The 22,824-nt window shown below is 53.9% G+C and overlaps 1 protein-coding gene across 1 annotated transcript; it reads left to right on the top strand.

Annotated features, from left to right (window-relative positions):
* Positions 1-364: 364 nt before the first annotated feature.
* Positions 365-22,287, top strand: COLGALT1 (collagen beta(1-O)galactosyltransferase 1). Its single transcript, XM_077859454.1, has 12 exons — positions 365-642; positions 1,979-2,089; positions 3,253-3,370; positions 7,874-8,008; positions 9,170-9,374; positions 11,519-11,638; positions 17,232-17,308; positions 17,386-17,492; positions 17,691-17,823; positions 18,995-19,122; positions 20,190-20,396; positions 20,610-22,287. Exons 1-12 carry the CDS (start codon positions 380-382, stop codon positions 20,875-20,877), a joined length of 1,872 nt encoding a protein of 623 aa, XP_077715580.1. The 5' UTR covers positions 365-379; the 3' UTR covers positions 20,878-22,287.
* Positions 22,288-22,824: the final 537 nt, after the last annotated feature.

Here is a 22,824-nt window from a genome sequence, read left to right as displayed (position 1 = left end):
GGAGCCGCGCGGTGTATGAGGCGAAGGTCCAGGCGGCGGGAGGTGTCGGGAAGAAGGGCATTTCTAAGCTCCGACACCTCTACGGCCGTGAGTCACGTCCGCCGGGAACACTAGGAGCGCTCTGTGCCTTTAAGGCGGGGGCGGGGGCGGGGCCTCGGGGCGGGCCTGCCTGCCGACGCGGCGGGCGGAGGGTGAGCCGCGCTGGGAGCCTTTAAGGCCCTCCGGGGGCGGGGCCTGGAGAGCGGGGCCCAAACGGAGGATTCGCGCCAGACGCTCTCCTCCCCTTTAAGGCGCGCGGCAGGGCGGGGCCCCGTGTCTCGCTCAAGGCGCGGTCCGCGTCCGCCGTCAGAAAAGCGGCTTAAAGGCGACGCGTGGCGCGATGGCGGCGGCCCCACGCGCGTGCCGGCGGCGCTGGCGGCCACGCCCGGTGCTGCTGCTGCTGCTTCTGCTGGCGCTGCCGCCCCCGGGGGGCCCGCCGGGCGCCGCCGCCTACTTCCCCGAGGAGCGCTGGAGCCCCGAGTCGCCGCTGCAGGCGCCGCGAGTCCTCATCGCGCTGGTGGCGCGCAACGCGGCCCACGCGCTGCCCGCCACGCTGGGCGCGCTCGAGCGGCTGCGGCACCCGCGGGAGCGCACGGCGCTGTGGTGAGCGCGGCGTCCGGCCCGGGCGGCTCCACGCCGCGCGCCGCCTGCTGCCCCGGCCCCGGGCGGGGCGGGCTGGGCGGCCCCACGCGTGTCCCCGGCTCGCTTCCGTCTGCGGGCGGGCGGGACGCGCGGGCCCTCTGCTTGCGGTGCCTCCCTCCCCGGCTCTGCCCCGCCGCCTGGGACTGACCCTCACAGCGCCTTGGGGCACCCACAGCTCCCAAGCAGGGGAGCCCGCAGCCCCGCGGCCCGCATTGCGCTTCCACTAACGGGGGGGCCTCCCAGCTTCTGCTGCAGTGGATCCTGAACCCAGCCTGAGCCGGATTCCCTGCGCTCTGACCTGCGCGGGTGGGTGCGTGGGTGGGTGAGGGGGCCAGGTGGCCAAGGGTAGGGCAACGCGGCAGAGCCGTGACACCTGGCTGGTGACGTCCCGCCTCCTGCCTCAGTTTCCTCATCTGGAAAATGGCAGCATTAGTAGAACTCCGGTTGCATTGGTCTCTGAAGCTTAACCGTTTAATGTAATGCACGTGAAGCCCTTGTGCCTGGCGTCTCTGGCTTGGTGCTCGGTGCCCAGAGCTGCGGCTGCTAGATGTTGTCATTACTAGTCATCAATGATACTGTTGTTGTTGACTTAGTAACAGCTCATTTGAGGGGATAGCTCTCATCTGCCTGTGGACTCGGTAGTTTCCCTCGCCCTCCATCCCAGGTTCGCCAGCCTGGATGATGCAGGCACACAGTGGGTGCTTCAGAAATGTTCGTTGAATTAACGAGTAACCACAGGCCCCTATTAAGGTGGTGTTGCTCACAGAACAGACTTGAGGAAGGTGGGGTGGGGGTATACGATATATGGATTTTTATTTATTTATTTATTTATTTATTTATTTATTTATTTATTTATTTTAAAGATTTTATTTATTTATTCATGAGAGAAAGAGAGGCAGGCTCCATACAGGGAGCCCCACACGAGACTCGATCCCAGGACTCCAGGATCACGCCCAGGGCCAAAGGCAGGCGCTAAACCGCCGAGCCACCCAGGGATTCCCAATATATGCATTTTTAAATTAAACCACAATATTTAGTACCTAACATGGTTATAAGATCCTAGATGCTCAGTGGTACTAACAGTGTCTAGTGTGTTAATTTTTCCAAAATTAGCTTGTGGGTCCTGTCTTCATCTGAAACACATATGAGGAAACAGGCTTGGAGGGGGGGAGGCATCTTCCAGGGCCATCAGCTGGTGGAAGGCCAGTTTAGAGTGTGGAGCGCATGTTGCTTCGCTGCTGCCCCATCCTGCCTCAGTCTCCCCAGCCTCACACTGACTGTCCTGCTCGGCTTGCAGGGTGGCGACAGACCACAACTCGGACAATACATCGGCTGTGCTGCGGGAATGGCTGGTGGCTGTAAAGAGTTTGTACCATTCTGTGGAGTGGCGGCCGGCAGAGGAGCCCAGGTGAGCTCCTGGATCTGCCCTGACCGCCCGCCTTCCCAGTAAGACTGGGCTGCGCCCCTATTCACACACTTCCTGTGACTCCCCATTGTCTTGAGACAGAACCTCAGCCCCTCAGCCTCTGACTCTCCAGCCCAACTCTGCAGCCTTAAGGGCTGGCCTTGGCTTCTCAGACCCGCCCTCAACTTTAATAGACCATAATCCTCCAGTTGGACCTTTGCCCCAGCAGTTCCCTCCACCTAGAGTTCCCTCACTCTCTTGTCCTCCTGGTGGCCGCCTTCTGCTTTGTTCCCAGTCTCATTCTGTGCCCCAGTGCTCTGTTGCTTCGCTTCCCGGGAGCCTCTGGGCAATGCAGGCCCCTGGCTCCTAGCTGCCTGCCTGTCTGTCTTTCTTTCTAGTAAATGACTTTTTTAAAAAAGGTTTTATTGATTTATTTGAGATACAGAGCACAAGGGCGAGAGAGGAGCAAGCTCCCCGTTGAGCAGGGAGCCTGATAGGGGCGTTGATTCTAGAACCGTCAGATATTACCTGAGCTGAAGGCAGACACTTAACTGGCTGAGCCACCCAGATGCCTCTCAGGGTTTATTTCTTTACCTATCTGCTGTCTGGACCAGATTCTGAGTTTGGGAGGACAGGCCCCAAGTTTTCTTCTTTCTTCTGTGTGTTCTGTCCCAGCAGCTCCCCTTATTCTCAGGAATGACCCTGCAAAGCAAAGAGGCTCCTAGCCCCATCTCTAGAGTTTTCTTCCCATTCTGCAGGTGCCCTGGGCTTTTTTTTTTTTTTTAAGATTTTATTTATTTATTCATGAGAGACACAGAGAGAGACAAAGACACAGGCAAAGGGAGAAGCAGGCTCCATGTAGGGAGCCTGACATGAGACTCTATCCCGGGTCTCCAGAATAAGGCCCTGGGCTGAAGGCAGCGCTAAACCCCTGAGCCACCCGGGCTGCCCCCTGCCTTGGGCTTTCTCTGCTCTGGGCCTTTGTACGTGCTATGCCCTCTACTGAGGACACAAACTCCCTCCTCCAGTTTTCTCCTCTTGCTTCTACCCCCCCCCCCCCCTTAAGATCAAACCTACATATCTCCTCCAGGAAGCCCTCTCTGACCGCAACCCTTTGGGTTGCCATAGTGTCCCATCCTTTCCACATCACAGCTGCCTCTCCCCAGGTCCTACCCGGATGAAGAGGGCCCCAAGCACTGGTCCGACTCGCGCTATGAGCACGTCATGAAGTTACGCCAGGCAGCCTTGAAATCTGCCCGGGACATGTGGGCTGATTACATCCTGGTGAGTTTCTAGGCCAGCTACCCTGAGGAGTTCGTGGGGGAGGACTGGGTGGCCACGGAGGGAAGGAGGATCAATGGGATGTGGAGACCATCCCTAAACCCGTTTACAGAGGAGAATAGGCTCTGAAAAGTGGAGTGAGTTGTCAGAGGCAACATGGCTGGTTAGCAGAGGAGCTGGAGTTCAATCCAGGGCTGCGGAGGTTCTTAATCATCAGGTTGTGTCCCCAGCCATCCCGTATGGTTGGACACTTGGGTTGTCACTTTATTGTCACCTCTGTGTCCCACCCCCATGATGACATCCTCTGGGTGACTCCTGAGAAGCCAGAGGATGGGATCAGTGGGGGTTGGGGGTGTGCTGAAATGCTGGGCTGCTGAGGCCTGACTTTCACTTCCTTCTCCTGGACTGGCCATTGACCCTGGAGGAAGGGATGGCTCAGGCTGGAGTGTAGTCACGTGAGTGTAGTCATGTTAAGGTACCTGCCCATGGGCCTGTGTGAGCTCCTTCAGCCCGTCCCCTGGAGCTGGACGTCATCTCCTCCCGCTGGGTCTGGCTCCCCAGGGAGGTTGAATTCAATGATACCAGCCTGTCAGAGCCTGTGGTTGGTTTCCATCTAGGCACTGAGCCCCGAGCAGTGGTCTGTACCTTCTTATTTGGTCAGCAGACTTCCACGAGCCCCTCCCTTGCCCCCCACATGCCAGAGCCTGAGGATGCAGGAAGGGTCAGTGCAGCCTGAGCCCTGCCTTCCTAGTGTCCCAGGAAGGGTGGCCATGACCAGAAAAGGAAACTGGGTGAGGAACTACCCAGAGGCAGCCAGTGCTGTGATTGTGGAAGGGCAGCTGGTGGTGGATCTGTGTCCTGGGGCTGTTGTGACAAAGGACCACACACTTGGAGGTGAGGGTAGGGGGGTTGCAAACAATGGAAGTTTATTGTCTCCCAGTTCTGGAGGACAGAGGTCTGAAGTCAAGATGTCAGCTGGGCCCTGCTCCCTCCACAGGCTTGAGGGAGGATCCTTCCTCACTTTTTTTAGCTTCTAGGGCCCCATGTGTTCCTTGGCCTGTGGCCTTGTCTGCCTCAGTGGTCACATGGACTTGTCTCTATTTCTTCTCCTCTTTAGGTCTTTAGGGCCCGTCTTACTCCAGTCTGACCTCATCTTAACCTATGTCCTAGTTACATTTGCAAAGATCCTATTTCCAATTAAGATCACCATCACAGGGTACCAGGGATCTAGACTTCAACATATCTTTTTTGGGGCCACCATTCAATCTACAGCAGATAGCACAATCAGAGTGTAGTGACGAATGAGCAAGGTTGGGGGCTGTCTTAGGAGGGGACCCTAGCAGTGTCCTGAAGGAACAAGGAAGCCATCCTCGGGGGAAGCTGAGGGCCAGTGTCTGAGTCAGAGGAAATAGAGTAGGGTGCAAGCTTGGGGCAGTCAGGCACCGGTGAGGAAGCCAGTGTGGCTGGAGGGATTATGGAGGTAGTCCTGAAGTGGTAGGTGGCGGCCAAACTATGCAAACCAAGGGAGAGATTTGGTTTTGAGAGTAATGGGGAGCCATGGAGGGTATATGAGCAGGAGAGGACTGTGTTCTGATTTAGGATTTTCAGAAGCCCTGTGGCTGCCATGGGGAGCAAGACCTGTTGGGGCAGGAGTGGGGACAACAGGAGGCCAGGGTAGAGGCCAGTATGGAGCAGGGCTGTGGAGAAAGACAAATAGAATGAAGATACCTTCTTAGGCTGAAGGGATAGGCCCTGCTCAGGGACTGAATGTGAGGGTGCCAGGAGACCCCATGACCCTGGCCTGAGCCCTGCAGAGAGGAGAAAGAATGGAGCAAGCTCTTCCTCTGAGCCCGGTAGGCTGATGCCTTAATCAGACCATTTTACAGATGGGAAAGTGGAGGCTTACAGAGGGAGGTGACAGCGTGCTTGTTGGTGGAGTCTCAGAACCAGGGAGGCGTAGAGGTGGGACCTTCTGGAACCATCTAGCACAAGGCCTCCTTGTCTGCTACCCTGGATGTTGCTTTCTTGGTTTGAGGCTGGCTGGTTTTCACTCTTTTCCCTCAGCAAACTTGGGTGGAATTCCATGTGTTGGTTCAAAACTCAAAGCAGCTTTTGACATACCGGTATCTTTTTGTAACTGGGGACTCAGGAAATCCATATTGAGATGTGAAGTCATTTGTCCAGTGTTTTAAAATTGTTATTAAAAAGACCTCTTTAAAAAAAAAAAAAAAAAAAACCTCTTTTTACTAATACTGTGGGTGTTACTTGTAAGAAAATATACAAGAAAAAGTAAGAAGCTTAGGGAAGAAAAAAACAAGCAAACCTTATAATCTTACCTCCCAGAGAGACTCACTTTCTGGCTGGTTTTCTGTGTTTTCTAATTGAGGTGCAATTCACATAACATAAAATTAACTGTTTCAAAGTGAACCACTCAGTGGCATTTAGTACATTCATTATGTTGTGCAACCACAACCTCCATCTAGTTCCAGAACGTTTCCATCACCCCAAAAGGATACCTCATCCCCATGAACAATCTACTCCCTCTCCCCCTCCCCCTGCCCCTGGCAACCACCAGGCTTCTTCCTGTGTCTACACAGATGGCGCCTCTTCTGGACATCTCATATAAATGAATCATACGCTATGTGGCCTTTGTGTCTGGCTTCTCTCAGCATGATATCCTCGAGGTTCATCCATGTTGTGGCGTGTGTCAGGGCTTCGTTCCTTTTTATGGCTGGGTGATGTTCCATTGTTTGGATGGACCACGTTTTGTCTATCCATTCTTCCATTGATGCACACTTGGTTTTACTTCCACCATTTGGCTATTGTGGCCAATGCCAGTGTGGACATGGGTGTGCAAAGGTCTGCATCCCTGTTTCCAGCTATCTTGGTGCGTACCTAGGAGTGGAATCGCTGAGTCATATGTAGCTCTATGTCTAACTCTTTGAGGAACTACCAGACCGTTCTGGCTGTTTTTATTGTGTATAAATTTAAAGGTCGCAAATTCAAAAATCCACCCATCCAGGGGCTGGGCCGGGAACAACCCCTGCGGCTTAACCCAAGGGGCAAGCCACCCTCAGTCTGTAGCGGGGGTTGCCATGTGGGAATTCCATTCTGGAGCTGCCGGAGAAGGCTGGAATTCTAGTTTTTGCTGTTGTTTGTGGCAGGTGATTTAAAGGTTTTAAAAAGCCTGTGTGGGTGACAAAGCATATCTGTGGATCAGATGCATTTAAAAATAAATAAATATATCCTGGGAGGGCAGCCCCAGTGGCCCAGCTGTTTAGCGCCGCCTTCAGCTCAGGGCGTGATCCTGGAGAACTGGGATCAAGTCCCATGTCAGGCTCCCTGCAGGGAGCCTGCTTCTCCCTCTGCCTGTGTCTCTGCCTCTCTCTCTCTCTGTGTGTGTCTCTTGTGAATAAATAAATAAAATCTTTAAAAAAAAACATCCTGGGAGATCCTCCTAAGAGTTCTGTAATGCATCGTGACCTGCATATCTTCACACCCCAGTGCACAGGAACACCCTTACCCGATCATTTTCTGTGACATGATTCCTAGCTGTCTGGGCTCACTCTGCAGTGGGATGTAGCCAGAATTTCTCTAGCCAGTTTGCCACTGCTGGACTCCTGGGTTGTTCCCCAGTCTGTGTGATAAACAGCACCACAGTGAGCATCCTGGTGAGGCCTCTATGGAGAATGTTGGTGACACATAGTTTTGAGGGGTGGGGGGGACCAGCAGGTTCCCCTCCACCACCCCAATGGCGACCCTATTCCTGGGTTGGTGGATTCCATTCCATGCTGCAACAAGCAAGTCACAATCTTATTATCTCTACATTTAAGGCATTAAAGGAAAACAAAAGGCTTACATAAAGATCTGATTTTTACACACTCTTTATCAGCATGTAATTGATGTCAGACAAACTAACATGAATTCCTCCCAGCCGCTCCCCACGGAGTTGGCCTCTGCTCCAACTGTCCTCATCAACCAGCGCTGCCTGTTTTATTATTAAAAGATTTTATTCATGAGAGAGACAGAGAGAGAGGCAGAGACACAGGCAGAGGGAGAAGCAGGCTCCTCGCAGGCGACCCAATATGGTGCTTGATTCCAGGATCCTGGGATCACGACCTGAGCCAAAGCCAGACGCTCAGCCACTGAGCCACCTAGGTGCCCCGCACTGACTGTTTTAAAAGTTTCCATAAGTGGAGCCACATGATATACTCGCTGTCATGCTCCACATCCCGCCAGTGCCACGTCTGGTCTGCATTTGTGTCTCTTTGTGCTGTGTGATCCGTCCTTTCTCTTGCTATGGAGTGTGTTTCCTTTTAGGAGCGTCACTTGGTTTGTCACTAGGGGCAGAACTGGATGGTTGAGGAACCGGGTGGCTTCCAGGGCCACAGCTGCTACTCCAGACCCCCAGACCTCCCTCCCCTCCCCTCCAGAGCTCTGGCCTCCACCCCAGCTGTTCAGGTCAGTCTTATGGCCTATGCTGATGCTGTATTGGGTGTTTTGCAGTTCGTGGATGCAGACAACCTGATCCTCAACCCTAACACACTAAGCCTCCTCATCGCTGAGAACAAGACGGTGGTGGCCCCCATGCTGGATTCGAGGGCTGCATACTCCAACTTCTGGTGTGGGATGACTTCCCAGGTCAGGGGACTGCTGGGGTAGGGTGGGACCTGGGGATGGTAGGGGCCAGCAAGTGGGGAGTGTGGCTGGAATCTAACTTATCATACCACCTCATGGTGAGCACTTTACAAGACCATCATGGTAATCCTTGAATAGTTCCTTGATGGAGAGTCCGTGACTGGGCCTTCTTCTCTGCACCCCCTTCCCAGTCACTGAGGCAGAAACAGGAACACAGGGAGAAAGGAATCGACATGCCTAAGCTCACACAGCTAGGAAGCATGGTGCCAGGTAGAACTTCAGGCACAGCTTGATCCAGGTGTTAAAATAACAGTTGTATCTTCCTCCATCCATTGGGTGGCTTCATTTTCAGACTCCTGGGGCATGATCCCAGCACGATTTGGCCAAAGTCTACTTTGGGCCTTGTCCAGTCTCCTCTTAAAGCTGAGCCAATTCTTGAAGCCAAGAAAATAAGTCAGGTTCTGATTGGCCAAGCCTGGGCCACAAGTCCCACCCCAGGGTTCAGGCTGGGGTTGCTGGCAGCACCAGGGAGAGTGAAAGGGTAGGTCTGGAGTGGGGGCCATGCCAGAGCTAGGACCCCGCCCTGTCTCATCCTGTCTTTCTAATTGATGTGCAATTCACATAACATAAAACTCACCATTTTAAAGTGAACAGCTCAGTGGTTTCTATTTTTAAAAATATGTCATAGAATTCTAAATGTTATTCTCTAATAATTCCAGTTTGTAAAGATATGATGAAGAGAGAGCCCAACTTCAGATGGTTACAACTTATTTTCTAAAAGATTCCTCCCAAGTTCCTTGAAGTCATACCTCTGATGTTTAATCTCGTATAAATCAAGGGATCACACATATCCAGTCCCTTTCTCAACTTTCTGATTTCCTCCTTCAAGTGCTGCCTTTCTGATCTGAGGTGTTGAGCTAGATCTGCAGGTGCGCAACTGCTTCCCCTCCCTCATCCACCACTGCCCCACCGCCCCACCACCTAAGGCTCTGGGGAGGGAGATGCCTGACGGCACCCAGAGCTCCGCACTCAGGGAATGCTCGGCACAGCCAGAGGCTGGCATCCGAGTCTTGCTCTCCAAGTATTCCATGCCTCCCCTTGTCCCAGGCCTCCAGCCTTAATCTCTGGGGACCCCCATATAGAACTTTGCCCTCCTCCCCACAGGGCTACTACAAGCGCACACCTGCCTACATCCCCATTCGGAAGCGGGACCGCCGGGGCTGCTTTGCAGTCCCCATGGTGCACTCGACCTTCCTGATTGACCTGCGGAAGGCAGCATCCAGGAACTTGGCATTCTACCCTCCTCACCCTGACTACACCTGGTCCTTTGATGACATCATCGTTTTTGCCTTCTCCTGCAAGCAAGCAGGTGAGCCCACAGGGACTTTGCCAGCACAGGGGCATCTGTCTCATTCTCTGGGACCAGTGTCGGAGCCCACAGAAGGGTCACAGAACAAGAACTGCAGGGTGTAGGATGGCTTCAGGTGTGGCTCTATCCAGGTGCTCAGGTGATGTTCCCAAGGGCTCGCTTTCTCTCCAGCCCTGGCTTCACTGGGTCACTTCACTCCCCATATCTTTAAGACCTCTTTATTGAAGATTATTTCCATCTCAATATTCTCCTGTGTTTTCTAGTTGAGCATAATTATTCCCTAATTGTTTAATTAGGGAAAAAATATTTTAAAGAGAAAGAGAACACAGCCAGCGAAAACCGACCTATCATTTTTTTTTTAATTCTTTTTTTTTTTTTTTTTTTTTTATTTATTTATGAGAGTCACAGAGAGAGAGAGAGAGGCAGAGACACAGGCAGAGGGAGAAGCAGGCTCCATGCACCGAGAGCCCGATGTGGGATTCGATCCCGGGTCTCCAGGATCGCGCCCTGGGCCAAAGGCAGGCGCCAAACCGCTGCGCCACCCAGGGATCCCCTCATTTTTTTTTTTAAACCATGGTTCAGCAAACTATGCCCCATGGACCAAATCCAGTCAACCATCTGTTTTCCTTTAGCCACAAGCTAAAAATGTCTTTTGGGTTCCTGGACCTAATTCTATCATGTGTTTAGGTGAGGGGGAGGACTTCCCTGTACCACCACACCAACAAGCAATTGTCTGTAGGACAAGCAGGGTGTCCTACCATTCAACTCAATTCTGACCCTGTCTTTGCAGAGATCGTATCATATCCCACAGGTTGAGGTTCTCAATCCTACCAGACTGCCCCTCACCCTAACTTCAGATGCCGGCCACAAACCCGTGTTCTCACCGTGCTTCTGGCCAACTGGCTACAAATCAGAGGCTCCCAAGAACACTCTCTTGGGTTCCATTAACTTGCTAGAGCAGCTCACAGAATTCAGGAAACGCACTTACTTACTAGATGACTGGTCTGTTATAAAAGTATATAGCTTCGGAGCAGCCAGGTGAAGAGATGCTGAGGGCGAGGTATGTGGGAAGGGGCACAGAGCTTTCCCACCCGCTCCAGGTGTGCTGCTCTCCCCACATCTTCACCTGTTCTGCAACCTGGAAGCTCTCTAAACTCCATCCTTTTGGGTTTTTACGGAGGGTTCATTATGTAGACATGATGGATTGAATCATTGGTTTTTGGTGATTCATCCTCTAGCTCCTCACCCTGCCCCTCTATTCATGGTTGATCTTCCTGGCAACTGGTGTGTGTGTGTGGCTGGTAGGGGGGAGGTCCCCTGTAAGTGCTTTCCAAAAGTCACGTGTTAACCTAAGAGATACCTTTAAGCTCTCAACATCTGGGAAATTCCAAGGGTTTTAGAAACTGTGAGCCTGGAACTGTGGACAAAGACCAAATATACTCAAGAAGTCTATATTTGGTCATCTGAATGGGGAAAAGAAATGAAGAATAATATTTTATGATATGAAGATTGTATAAAATTCAAATTTCAGTGCCTATAAATAAAGTTTCATCGGCACACAGCCACGCCCATTCACTTAAGCCTCATTTCTGGCTGCTTCTGTGTTCCAGCAGAATCTGAGTCATTGAGACAGAACCGTCTGGCCCACAAGTGTAAATATTGACCATCTGGTCCTCTGCAGAAAAAGTTAACCAGTTCAAGTGAAAATCATTTTCATTGGGTTTTATACTTAAAAAAAAAAAAAAAGAAAAATGTAAACCACTCTGAAAAGAGCAAATGCAGATGGAGGTACCAACACTACTGTCTTGTTCAGCTGCCTCTCCTGTTTGGGCCTAACTGTGCATCTGTGCGGCCCACCCGCTGTTTTGCGGTTTGCTGTGTCACAGAACCTCATGGGGATGGAGACAGTAGCCGTGCAAGACACTCGTGAACAGCTCTGGAGCTTTCCCCCTGGGGCTTGCCTGGCAGTGTGAACCCCTCTTCTGGGTCCCGGTCCCAGCGGAGAGCTGAGGAGTCTCTGCTGCCTGCTGGGAACAGGGGGACCTGCTTAGGTTCCAACCCCCTGCTGGGCGGTGCAGCTGGTCACGGGGGCCACTGCTGCCTCAGAATGTTTTCACTTTGGATTGTTGTTTCCTTGGCCCCAGAGGTCCAGATGTACGTCTGCAACAAGGAGGTGTATGGCTTCCTGCCGGTGCCACTGCGGGCGCACAGCACCCTCCAGGATGAGGCTGAGAGCTTCATGCATGTGCAGCTGGAGGTCATGGGTAAGTCCACCTGCACCAATCTGGGAGGGCCAAGTCACCTCCCTGTTTCTATTACCTCTCATCCATCCCCTGAGCACTGATTGGATGTCTGCTGCATGCCAGTTCCTTTACTGGGAGTCTGGCATGAAGAAGGTGGATGGTTGTTCCGGCTCTTACTAGCTTGCAAGCAGCTGTGCACAGCATCCTGAGAGCTGTCAGGATGGCCTTCTGGGAAGAGGTGACATTAAGATGCAGTAGGGGGGAGGAGTTAGCCAGGAAGAGGATCACAGCTGCAGGGAGCAGCACATGCAAAGGCTGGAGGGGACGTGAGCTCAGAGAATAGTTCAGAGAACAGGGAAATAAAGGGGCAGAAAATAAAGGAGGTAAAGGGGGCAGAGCTGGCAGGTAGGGCCAGCACAGGGGCCTTGGACACCCAAGCTGAGAGACAGGCCTTTTTCCCAAGGGCAGTTGGGAGCCATAGAGGGTGCAGGAGCAGAGGGTTAGCAGGTTTCCACCGATGGACCTTTATGTGCATGGCATGTCTGGGACACCTCTCTATTTTGGGCTTTTCCTCATCCATGCCTCTACCAAACCCCAGACCCACCATTATTTAATATTTATCTCAAGCACACTTTTTTTTCCCTCTTGAACACATTTTTAAAAAAAAGATTTTATTTATTTATTTGAGAGAGAGAGTGAGCAAGGAGTGGGAGAGCAGAGGGAGAGGGAGAAGCAGATTCCTCATGCCGAGCAGGGAGCCCAGTGCAGGACTCAATCCTAGGACCCTGAGACTATGACCTAAGCCGAAGGCAGATGCTCAACCTACTGAGCCACCCAGGCTCCCCCGCTTGAATACATTTATTTAAAAAAGGAAACTAGATATTTTTACTGTAGTTGCAAGCTCATATCTTTTTAATATATAGACAAATAAATCCATAAACTGTTAAACTAGCTGTCCCTCTAGTGGGCGCCTGAGATCAGACAAGCACACAGGGCTGAGCTGCCATCAAGGTTGAGGAGGGGACTCCTGCCCCAGCTGGGGAGCTCCAGAGCAACCACCCAGTGATATGATACCTACTTCCATGAGGGCCGCACCCTGTGCCGGCCACACATATCCACCAGAACGCCCCTGAGGCAGCATGGCCATTCCTCCCACTGCACAGACTGGGAGGAGCCCTGCCCTGCGCTGGAGCTCCTTTCCCACTCTTAAACCTAGCCCTGGAAAGTTCTGCTTATGGCACCCCCTGGTGGCTGAAGATGGAATAGCACCTGCCCTCTTTGTTTTGAGAGATTTTTGGGTATTTTGAGGTAATACCTGGAGGCTGCAGGATCACCAGAGTATGGACCCCTGCAATATTCTAGTGTTTGTCACACACAGATGCCCAGACCTGGTCCAGCAGCCTCACCAGGCTGCAGTCACAGAGGCAGGTCTCTACTTGTTACCAACTCCAGTGGGAACTGGCCCCTGAGAAATGTCTCTGAGGCTGCGATAGTTTTCCTAGTTTATTATATTATTTATTATTTTAATTTTTACTATTTTTTATATTTCAAGAGAGAGAAAGCATGCATATGAACAGAGGTAATGCAGAGGGAGAGGGAGAGAGAGAATCCTAAGCAGGCTCCACACCCAGCAGAGCCCAGCGTGGAGCTCTCATGAGAACATGACCTGAACCAAAATCAAGAATCAGACACTCAACTGACTGAGCCACCCAGGCATCCCTAGTTTTCCTAGTTTAAAGTTTCTAATGCATTTCTGGTCAGGAAACCATTCACACTATTGTCAGAAACTGAAGTCACCAGAGGGGTGAATATTTTCCTGTGTCTCTAGGGCCCAAGCAAAGTATATAGAACAAACAGAAGGAGGGTCTGGAAGATTCAGATATTTGTGTAAATCTTTCCTTCTGGTTTGAGTGGAGACATTTTCTCTCCATCCATTATGTGGATACCTGGACCTGGTCTGTGCCTGTGATTTTTTTTCATGCATTCAAAAGTCTGTCTTACGATGAAATTTCAGGCCTGCAGGAAGTCTCAGTAAGGTTCTCTGTGAATGGAGAATCCTACAGCCTGCTTCCTTCCCTCTGCTCATGCACAGTGGGGCATCTTTCCCTATCGGCCCCATATACCTTGCTTGGTGTAAATCCTGTTTGTTGAGTGTTAGCACACACCGTGGGAATGGGTGGTGTGCGTGTGGTATGATGATTTTTTTATATCCTGTTACCAGGCCAGGCCCTGGCCCTCCCGCCACCCCAGTTTCATCGGCCGATGGGTTGTAGCTGTCTTGTTCTTCTATGAGTGGAATCTCCCAACATGCCTCTCTCAAGTGCCATGTCTTCTGCTCAGTGTCCCACCAGTGCCAGCGTGGCTGCCATGTGCAGCTGTGGCTTGTTCCTCGCCTTGCCACATAGTGTTACACGTAGATGTTTAACCACAGATTTATCCAGTCTTGGCTGCATCACACGTCACTTACAAGTCTTCTCATGAGGGATACAGGGTGTTTCCCACTGTCCCCAGGGTTGCTATGAGTTTCCCAAGCATGCGTGTGAGGGAGTTCCAGACATGCATCCGTGGGTGCCAAGTAAGGAAATATCCACAGGATTGCTCTCACTTCTTACAACAGCTGCAAGGTCATGGGGCCCCCAAGACCAGACTAGGGGTTTGATAATTCACTAGAAGGACACAGGACTCCCTGGAAGCCATTACACTCCCAGTTACTGTTTACTACAAGCAAAAGGACACCGATGATAATTGGCAAAGGGAAGAGGTATCTGGGGTGGCACCCAGCAGAGTTCCAAGCATGGAACTTCTGGTTGTTCCCTCTCTGTGGAGTCGTGTGGACAGCTTTCACTTGTAGCACTGCTGTGTGACAATATGCAGGGTGTACTGCCATCCGGAGATGCTCCCTGAGCCTTGGTGTCCATGGTTTTTACTGGGGCTCACCCACATGGAGCTGGCTGATTACCACATGGGTGACCTCCATCTCTAGCCCCTGCAGAGGGCGAGCTGATTCCACGTGACCCAAGCCTCCTGCCCTAAATCACACTGTTGGCATAGACCACCCCAGGCCCCAGGCAAACAAAGATCGTCTTATTAGGCAGGATGTTCAGAGGGCTTCCACCTCTCAGAAGCTGGGGGACAAAGCCAGATTTTTCTTTGGGCAAGTTTGGTTATTCACCCCATGATGGGCCTGGAGGTGTTAGGTTTTTATAACCACTGTGATGTGACTTTCTGGAAAGACTAAATTGCTTTGTTCCTTCTGGATGTCTGGTGTGCTCCGTTTTCACAGAACTGATGCCAAAGAGTGAGGAGACCCTCCGTCCCACAGGCAGGCCTTGTTGCCTCCACACTCCCCAGTGGAGGGGCAGACCCTCGGGAAAAGGGAAACGACACCTGGAGTTTGGACCCGGGTCCTCAGATCCCAACATCTGGCCCTTGGTCTCCAGGCTCCCCAAAGAGGATGGGGAGTAGCCAGAGCTGTGAAGAGCCCTGGGCAGGAGGAAAGCCCGGGATGCAGTGTCCCTAGGGAGCCCAGGTTGGCTTTGGGCCTCGCCTAGGCCTGTCCCAGACAGAGGGGGGGCTTTGTCTGTCCCTCAGGCTCATATAGGGCCTTTATTCTTGATGGGGTAGATGCCATACTCACTGTCAGGCTGGGCCCCTGTGGGTCAGGCGGTGGGCGTGCAGAAGCCACCCCGGCCTCATATCCATCCAAGGATCTGGTCATTCTGAGGGAGACCACCAGGGATGTGCCAAGATGGGGCTCTGGGGACGTGGTCTGGTCTGAGCATTGTTCACAGCAGCTGGAAGGGCAGTGGTCATGACCACTCTGAGATTCTTGCCATTCCTTGGCTGGTAGACATGCCACTCCAGTCACGTGGTCACCTTTCCCTTGTGTGTCTCTGTGGTCATCCCTCTGTGTGCATGGCTGTATCCAAATTTCTTTTTTTTTTTTTTTAATAAGTTTGTTTTATTTTATTTTTAAAAAAAAATTTTTTTTAATTTATTTATGATAGTCACAGAGAGAGAGAGAGAGAGAGAGAGAGAGAGGCAGAGACACAGGCAGAGGGAGAAGCAGGCCCCATGCACCGGGAGCCCGACGTGGGATTCGATCCCGGGTCTCCAGGATCGCGCCCTGAGCCAAAGGCAGGCGCCAAACCGCTGCGCCACCCAGGGATCCCCAAATTTCTCATTTTTATGAGAATCCCAGTCAGTATTTTAATCTGATTATCTCTATAAAGACCTTATTTCCAAATAAGGCCACATCTTGAGGTACTGAGGGTTGAGATGCTAACATGCTGAGGAGGATACAGTTCAACCCATAATGTGTGTCATTTTACAACATCTTTTCCTGAAGCCTCTGTGAGGAGGAGGTTTTTAAAATTAGGAGCCCTGGGGTGCCTGGGTGCCTCAGTCGGTTGAACATCTGACTCTCGGTTTTGGTTCAGGTCTTGATCTCAGGGTCCTGAGATTGAGCCCCATGTCAGGCTCAGTGCAGAGTCTGCTTGAGATTCTCTCTCCCTCTGCCCCTCCTCCTGCTTGTGGACTCTTTCTCTGTAAATAAATAAATCTGTAGGGCAGCCCCGGTGGCGCAGCTGTTTAGCGCCTCCTGCAGCCCAGGGCGTGATCCTGGAGACCTGGGATCGAATCCCACGTCAGGCTCTCTGTGTGGCGCCTGCTTCTCCCTCTGCCTGTGTCTCTGCCTCTCTCTCTCTCTCTGTATCTATGAATAAATAAAATAAAATCTTAAAAAAAATTAAATAAAATAAATCTGTAATGAAATGAAATAGAAAAACAAAACAAAATAAAATAAAATAGGAGTCCCATTTTATAGACGAGGAAAGCCAAGGCCCCGACAGGTCAAGGTCACACAGCTTGGCACCATTCCTTTGTTCATTCTATGAATAATTATTGAGTGCCTGATGTGTACCAAGCATTGGGCACTGGGGACTCAGTATGAGTGGGCAGACCTGGTGTCTGTCCTACGGGGTTCATGGGAGACAGGAAGCCAGGGAGGTAGGGCTGAAGGATTGGGATTTGATGATCAAAGGCCAGGTGCTGTGGGAGCTAGGATAAGGTATCCTGGTCCAACTCAAGTCTATAAATAGACTGGGATCCCTGGGTGGCGCAGCGGTTTGGCGCCTGCCTTTGGCCCAGGGCGCGATCCTGGAGACCCGGGATCGAGTCCCACGTCGGGCTCCCGGTGCATGGAGCCTGCTTCTCCCTCTGCCTGTGTCTCTGCCTCTCTCTCTCTCACTGTGTGCCTATCATAAATAAATAAAAATTAAAAAAAAATAGACTAATAGTTTTGATGATTACTATCTTAGTTGGGAGGTCAGGGAAAGGAGAGGAGAAAGGAAGGTGTTTTGGGCCAAGGCCAAGCATGTGCAAAGGTCCTGAGGTAGGAAGGGGTGCATTTGGGGCCGTGTCAACAGCCAGGGTGAGTAGGTGGGGGGTAAAGAGGCCAGCACCAACATTGTGAGCGGAACGGTGTCAGGCACAGTCTCCGATGCCAGGCCAAGGAGCTTAGGGTAATGGTTCCTGGAGAGGTTGGGGAGGGGATGTTGTTCCTCCCCACCCCCCCAGTGTCCCCACTAACCCCTTGGCACTGTCTGGCCCACAGTGAAGCACCCACCAGCGGAGCCCTCCAAGTTCATCTCGGTGCCCACCAAGACACCTGACAAGATGGGCTTCGACGAGGTGAGCTGGGCCTTCCCTGGTGGGTGGGGGCGGGGCGGGGGCCACCCGGAGGGTCCTACCAGAGCTTCTGGCTGCAGGTCTTCATGATCAACCTGAAGCGGCGGCAGGATCGGCGGGAGCGCATGCTGCGGGCGCTGCAGGAGCAGGAGATCGAGTGCCGGCTGGTAGAGGCCGTAGATGGCAAGTACGTTTCCCCCTCTCCCCGGGTCGGGACATGGGGGGCCAGCGGGGAGCAGGTCCGTCCAGGGGTGTAGACCATGCACTGGCAGCCCCGGCCTCGTGGGTCCAGGAGAGGTGCTAACGGTGGAAGAGAGAGGGGCGCGCTAATGGTGGCACAGCAGGCCCAGTGGGTCTTCCTCTGACCCGCCTCCCCCACCTCCAGAGCCATGAACACCAGCCAGGTGGAGGCGCTGGGCATCCAGATGCTCCCCGGCTACCGTGACCCCTACCACGGGCGGCCTCTCACCAAGGGCGAGCTGGGCTGCTTCCTCAGCCACTATAACATCTGGAAGGAGGTAGGTCTGGCAGGGGAGGGCAGGGCGGTCCCCCCACTGGCCGCTCAGGGAGGGACTCATGGGCACCCCCTGCAGGACCCTGAGACTTCAGCAGGACGCAGGGCCTGTCTTTAGAGAACGCTTCACCTGCATGTCACCTGCACCCTGGCTGGGGCAGCTGCTGTCCTTTCATTATGCGGATGGGGAAGCAGACTAGGGAAGGAGGATGGGATGAGCCTGGCTCCTGAAAAAGGGGGGTCTCAGGCCCAGGACTCCCAAGCAAGGCCTCTTCCCACCCAACTGCTATCACATGTCTTTGGAACCTGGACTCTGTGCTCAACCATTAGGAGTAACGGCCATGGGGACAGTAAGCAATGCTAACCCCATGCCAGGGGCTTGCCAGCCACCCTCAGAAGGGACGGCTGTGATAGGTGGGGACTGAGATTCAAACCTGGAACCACGGAGCATGAGGCCAGATAGGGCATTTAGGCATTTGAGGTGACGGGTGCTCTTTCCCTGAGTGAGATTTGTCATAGAGGGTGTGGGGCAGAGGTTACCATGTTCAGGGGGCCAGGACTTGGTGTCAAGTCCAGCCTACCTCGTAGAGGGGTAAGCTCTGTAAGGAGGGTCCCTGTTGTTGCAGATGACAGTCACCCTCCTCAGTCTTGAGGACTCTCAAGTGCATTCAGGGAGCACCCAAGCACCTACTGTGCATTTGGCCTAGTGCTGGTGCTGGAAACTTGACAGCCCCTAAGACAGATGCATACCCCTGCAGGGGGCTCACAGCCCAGGGAAATGGGGAGACTGATGGCAAACCACAATAAACCAAGTGTGATGCACCCACAGCAGGGCCATGAATTGTCCTCAGCTGACAGCTTTGGCCAGTGGTTGGGGAGGGTGACATCTGAGCCGAGGCCTGAAGGCTGGGGGCTTGCCTGCTGCCATGACAAGGGGTGCTTTGTGTCAGCACAGGCATAGGCCCTGGGGTGGGAAGGAGCAGTTCAGGCAAGGCCAAGGCCAGGGCACCTGTTGCCACGTGTGAGGGGAGCCAATGGCCAAGAGGTCGATCCAGTAGGTGGCGAGGAGGGCTTGTGTCTGCTTCTCTCCTGCTGCCCCAGGCCTAAGCAGAGCTGATGTCAGGGTCAGGTCTGGCCTTGGCCTCCATGTGATGTGGGCAGGGCACCCCCCTCAGGTCGTGGACCGCGGGCTGCAGAAGTCACTGGTCTTCGAGGATGACCTGCGCTTTGAGATCTTTTTCAAGAGACGCCTGCTGAACCTCATGCGGGACGTGGAGCGGGAGGGTCTGGACTGGGACCTCATGTGAGTGTGGGGCAGGGCTGGTAGTGTGATCTGCACCTGGGTGGCGCTGGGGTGGGGCCGGGGCTCAGGGGTGAAGCTGGAGCCTGGAGCTCAGAAGTGTGGCCCAGAGCCTGTAGGCATGAGGACCTTTGCAAGTTAATAGGCCAGCCAGCTCTTGGGGTTGTGGCAGAAGAGGACTCGGGTGTGGCCTGTGTGAGGGGCCCTGTGGTCCCTGGATCTGAGAGCAGTCAGGGCTTGGCTTAAGGCCTGGGGGGTAGGGCCACAGGCCTGTGAGGATGACCGGGAAATCTAGGGACCTGGCCTGTGGGGACGGGGCTTTGTCAGGGCTTGGAGACTTGCTAAGACCTGTAGGAGATGGGGTGTGGCAGAGATTTGACCTGGAAGCCTGTGTGCATGGCTGGAGATCTTGGGGTGTGGCCTGGGGTAGGTGTGGTCAGGGCTTGGGAGTGTGCCCAGGATCCGGGGCATGGCTGGGTGTGGGGCGTTGCCAGGGAGCCTGGGTCTTAGACCAGCACTAAGTAGGATGTGGCTAGCATATTTCTGGAACAGCCTTTTGGGATCTCCTGTAGGTGAGTTGGTTTGTCCTCCCACCATCTCTCTCTCTCTCCTCCTATGTGCAGAGCCCTGATGTAGGTTCTAGGCTGAAGACTCTGGACCATGCTAGTAATAGGAACAGTAGCCATATCCCTTCATCCCTACCTACTCACCATTCCTGCACCTTGCCCAGCTGCCCCACAGTCTTCTGAATTCAGAGCAGCTTCCTTCCTAGCGCGTTCCTGGCCTCAGAGAGTGTCCAGGACGTCCTGTCCTTCCCAGCTCCAAATTCTTCCATGGCTCCCTAGTGCCCTTGGAAAAAACTCGGTCTCCTCCCTGCACATCCCAGACCCCTGTGGTCCTCCCTGGTCCAGCAGCCATACCAGCCTCCTCATTGCTCCCCAAACCCGCCAAGCCCGCTCCCACCCCAGGGCCTGATGGAGGCTCACTTGATCTCTGATCTCCGACTTGCTCAGTCAGCATTCTCCAGCGGGTGGGACGAGGGTGACAGGGCCCAAACTCTGCCCCCACAGCTACGTGGGCCGGAAGCGGATGCAGGTGGAGCACCCAGAGAAGGCTGTGCCCCGTGTGAGGAACCTGGTGGAGGCGGATTACTCCTACTGGACGCTGGCCTACGTGATCTCCCTGCAGGGCGCCCGCAAGCTGCTGGCCGCCCAGCCTCTCTCCAAAATGCTGCCTGTTGACGAGTTCCTGCCGGTCATGTTTGACAAGCACCCAGTGTGAGAGGGGCTTCCAGTGGGCACCCGGGCCGGGGTCTCGCTGTGTGTCTGTCCTGGGTGGGTGGGCATGGGGCTGGCAGGCCCCGGGGACGGACGTGTCTACCTGTCTCCTCCCTCCTCCATGCATCCCCTCCACCCGCCCCTGCCCTGCCCACTTCTCCCTCCATCTGCCCCTTCCTCCCCACCCACGCCGCCCCTCCTCCCTCCCCCCAGGTCCGAGTACAAGGCCCACTTCTCGCCACGCAACCTGCGCGCCTTCTCGGTGGAGCCCCTGCTCATCTACCCCACGCACTACACTGGGGACGACGGGTATGTGAGCGACACGGAGACCTCCGTCGTGTGGAACAATGAGCACGTCAAGACCGACTGGGACCGTGCCAAATCCCAAAAGATGCGGGAGCAGCAGGCGCTGAGCCGCGAGGCCAAGAACTCTGATGTGCTGCAGTCCCCGCTGGACAGTGCTGCCCGCGACGAGCTCTGAGGGCCAGTGGCCGTGTCCCCGGGGCCTGCCACGCCCCCTGCGCCCCATCCTGCAGACCCCCGGCAGGCTGCCCCGGGCTGTCCGCACAAGGCGGTGTCCAGCCAGCTCTTGCTCCGCAATCACGTGCACGCAGGCAGCTTTCATGGAGTGCCTACTGTATGCCGGGAACAGGGCTTGGCACCAGGGGGATCAGCGGGACCCAGACACCGTCAGTGGCTTCCGAACACTTGAAGTCCTTACCCTGTACCAGGCTCCTATGTTTGGCACTGAGTGATGCATAATTACTCCTTCCGTCAGGGATTGATTCAGCCATCAAGCTTTTGTTGATTCCCACCCTGCAAGAATCAGCACTAGTGAAACAGTCGTTGTTTTAATTCATTGGTATTTATTGAATGCCTACTGTATGTCGGGCACCAACCATTCTAGGCTCTGGGAATATTGAGATAAACAAGACACTTCCCGTTCATTCCTTCGAACACCTATGAAGCACCCACTATGTGCCTGGTACTTGTGACACAAAGATAAGTTCTCACTGACTTAGAGCATTTGTTGAGTGCCTGCTATATGCTAGGAACTGAGCTTGGTGCTGGGGGTGAAGATAAGCAAGGTGCTTTCCACTCTTCAATTGGTTTCTTCCCCAAACACCTAAAGAGCACCTACTGTGTGCCGGGCATTAGTGATACCAAGCAGTATGGCAGTTGCTCGGCCAGCATTGGATCACCTACGTGTGTGCTGGGACACGTGTTAAGTGCTGGCCACCAAGATGAGTCTTTTACTTCTCCATGCAGCAGGCGTTAATTGAGCGCCTACTGTGTACCAGACCTCATGGACTCCCAGTGGGATGAGAATGGTTGGCTGAGTTTGATCCCTGCCTGCCCCCACTCCCCCGCCCCCTGGTCACCCAAGCTGTGTGCAGACAAAATCCCCCCACCACCCAGGAGGGAGGGTGGCTCTTCCCCCACCAGGGGCAGCTGGGCCCAGTGACCACGTGGCCACAGGCAAGCTCCCCTGGACCCTGCCCCCCTGGTGGGGGCCAGGGATGAAGACAGGGGCTGGGTCTCCTGTGCTCACCCCTGCTCCCGTGTTGACCTGTCTCCCTGTGTGCTTGACCTCCCTGGCCTGCGTCTCAGGTGTGAGCTCTGCTTGCTCCGTGGGGTTCCTACCGCCAAGCCTTTGGTGGGACTCTTGGGGAGGGGCTTGCATGGGCTCAGCTGCACCAGGGCACAGCCCATGGCCTGGGCAGGACGTTCCCCTGCAGGGGCTGGAGGACTTGCTCTGCCTCCCGCCTGGAATGAATGTCAGAGCCAGTCAGTGGTGCTTTGCTCACTTAGGGATAACTGCTCACTGGGTCAGGTCCTGGATAACCTGCTTATTTTTTTATTAAAGGTTCCTGGTTGATTTTCACATAAACCTGTATTCTCTTCTTGCTCCACTGCTCTGCTTACCACGGTTACACACTCACACTTCCCACCCCCCGCTGCCCACCAAGATGTGGGAGGAAATGAGGTGCTGGAGGAGAGCCCACCCTGGAGGGAGTGGGGGTGAGGGTGTGTAGTGAGAGTCCCTCGTGTCCCACCCGGCCCACCCCATAAATCTTCCCTGAAATAGCCCAGGGACAGCTGGCCAACCGCACTGTCTCCTGCGGGGGTCAGCTGCAGGGTGGTCTCAGATGACAGAATGAGAAGCTGTCACGTTTTGGAATCTCCAGAAAACTGACTCTAAAATGAGGATTTGAATTGTCCCAAGAGATGACCCCAGGAAGCCCGCCCATGAGGGTGGGGACATGAGCCAGGAAAGGAGCCCCTGCCGGAGGTGCGAATGAGCAATTGACGCTGGGCCGCTGGGGGCCTCAGGGGACAGCACTGAGCATGCGCCGCGGAATGGTCCCACCTCAGGTGATGGGGATGAAGTGTTCATCCACACCTGGTTCTTCGTCCAATACTTAAA

This window comes from Canis aureus, chromosome 19, assembly GCF_053574225.1.
Source record: "Canis aureus isolate CA01 chromosome 19, VMU_Caureus_v.1.0, whole genome shotgun sequence".
NCBI lineage: Eukaryota > Metazoa > Chordata > Mammalia > Carnivora > Canidae > Canis > Canis aureus.
Note: the sequence above shows the minus strand (reverse complement) of the source record. Positions and strands in the feature narration are given on the sequence as shown.